This window comes from Monopterus albus, unplaced genomic scaffold (genome assembly GCF_001952655.1).
Source record: "Monopterus albus unplaced genomic scaffold, M_albus_1.0 scaffold809.1, whole genome shotgun sequence".
Lineage (NCBI taxonomy): Eukaryota > Metazoa > Chordata > Actinopteri > Synbranchiformes > Synbranchidae > Monopterus > Monopterus albus.
This window is the reverse complement of record NW_018128689.1, coordinates 9,971-12,237: the sequence shown is the minus strand read 5'-3', so window position 1 is coordinate 12,237 and position 2,267 is coordinate 9,971. Positions and strand designations below refer to the sequence as shown.

General features: G+C 34.5%; 1 protein-coding gene across 1 annotated transcript; it reads right to left on the bottom strand.

Moving 5' to 3' along the window:
* Positions 1–520: 520 nt before the first annotated feature.
* LOC109953587 (olfactory receptor 1M1-like) lies at positions 521–1,610 on the bottom strand. Its single transcript, XM_020589063.1, has one exon. The coding sequence runs from the start codon at positions 1,526–1,528 to the stop codon at positions 521–523; it is 1,008 nt and encodes a 335-aa protein (XP_020444719.1). The 5' UTR covers positions 1,529–1,610.
* Between the last annotated feature and the right edge of the window lie 657 nt (positions 1,611–2,267).

Genomic DNA, 2,267 nt, shown 5'->3' with positions numbered 1-2,267 from the left:
TGGTGACGAAGAAATTTAGTATCTAAAAAAATCATTCAGGGCCTTAAAAGTTGAATTATTTAATGCATGAAATCTTACACATGCAGTTTCATTTAGAAATACTGAAAATTACTAAAACTGTAGAAAACCAGAGGATACATTATAAATATTTATAAAAGCAGTTTTACACCTTTTTTATTTTTTATGACCAGTGGCTATCATCAGCTGCTGATGTGTAAATTATTTTGGACATGAACTTGTGTATGTATTTATGTTGTAATTTGTATGTAATAATTTGTATTTTCCATTTTAGTAATATTTTAGATTTAGTTTTGTACTTCTTTTAATTGTATAACATCATCTTACCCTGAGACTTAGGAATGAAAATAACAGTGAACTATTCATTTACACATTTGATTTTAATTGATTTGTATTTGTCCTTGACAAATAAATTAATAAAGGAAGAAAAAAGTGGCAGGGTCCTTGTTTTCATAAAATGAAAAAAATTTTCTGCAGTTTCCTATACATAAATATTTCTTGCCTACATTTTTGTTGTTAAACCTCTCCAATGCCTTTTCTTCTCTTGATCTGTAGCAATTTTAGTTTTTCTTACCAGTGCCAGGGCTCTGTTTCTGATCTCTTTGGTTTTCAAAGAGTATACCATAGGATTGATGCAGGGTGGGGTGCAAGAGGCCAGAGACAGGCTTAGATACTGCTGGTCCTCATCATTGAAATGCATATAAAGTGCGATATTAAAAATGGTAATAAGAGGAATGTAAAATACAGCAACAAGGATGATATGTTCAATACAAGTAGCCAAAGCTTTAACTCGACTGTCTAGAGATTTCATCCAGAACACAGTCACCAGGATGCTGACATAAGACAGACAAATTAAAGTAAAGGGTACAACAAGAATCAAGAAAGTAAGTGAAGTACCCACAGTCCATTGCATTGTGTAATCATTACAGGCGAGTCTATACACAGGTGAATAGTCACAGAAATAACCAAACACTTCAAGGGAATTGCAAAAGGACAATCGAGTAAATATACTTATTGCAAATGCCATGATTCCCAGACTAAAACACCAAGTCAAACCTATAATATAAGACATGCTCCGCAGAGTGTTGATTGAGTTCTGACGCAGAGGGAAACATATTGCAATCAACCTGTCATAGGCAAGTATAGCAAGTGCAAATGACTCCAAAGTTCCAAAAGCATAGTAACTGTACATTTGTACAAAACACAAATTAAATGGAACAAAGTTATCCTTCATGAGAAAAATCTTTATCATATTAGGAATAATACTTGTGCTTAGGATTACATCAATTACTGCGAGGTTGCCCACAGCCAAAAACTTTGGAGTGTGTAAACGATGATTAAAGACAATTACATAGATCACCAAACAGTTAAACAGCACTGTGACCACGTAAACAAATGCTAGAAAGATGATGTAGACACTGATGTAGGGTAATGTCTGAAATCCAGTAATATAGAAGCCTGGAGGATGAATGATGACAGAGTCATTTAAAACAGTCCTGAGAAATGACATAGTTGAACTCCACAACTATGGAGGTGTGTTGGAGGACGGCCTCTGCCTAAAAGCTCTCCAGTCTAAAGAACAGGGGAATCATATCATATTGAACATTAGACCTAAACAGAAACAATCATAATGTTCATGCCAGTTGGATGAGCTTATTTTATTTCATATAAAATATATTCTCACTAAGTTCCAATGTTGAAAATAAAAGTCAGTCAGCATTGCTTACCTGATGTCCTCTTCAGGATTTCTTAGCAGCAGCTCTCATTGATTCTGCATCTAAAAGCAGTAGGCAGACGGCTGCATGTGTGACCCCTGGACAGTGGAAGATATACTTTCCTCATCAATCCCCAAAGCTTCCCTCTGACACAGAAAAAGTCATTTTGACCCTGCTCTATTAAGGACATTAATTTGATCCTTTGAGAGCATCAGATTATTCTCTTCTTGTGTTCAAAACAAACATCATATTATGATTCAGTAAGCTTGAGCATCTCACACCAATTCTTTTAAAACACACATGCAAACTTATCAAAACAAAACAAAACAAAGTAGGACAGCTGCTGAGATGATTTCTAAATGTGCCTTTATTACTTTATTATCACATGGTACAAAACCATAAGATATAAGAATATTACAAGAAATTTCAAAATGCTTTGTGAACTTAGTTTATGCAAAGTGAGGAAACAATATATTGTTGCCTAAAGGTACTGTATAATTTTTGTGAAAGAGGCCATGGTTCTAATAAGCCGGG

Coding starts and splice junctions, on each gene's coding strand:
- LOC109953587 (XM_020589063.1), bottom strand. CDS start 1,528: ATGTCATTTCTCAGGACTGTTTTAAATGACTCTGTCATCATTCATCCT.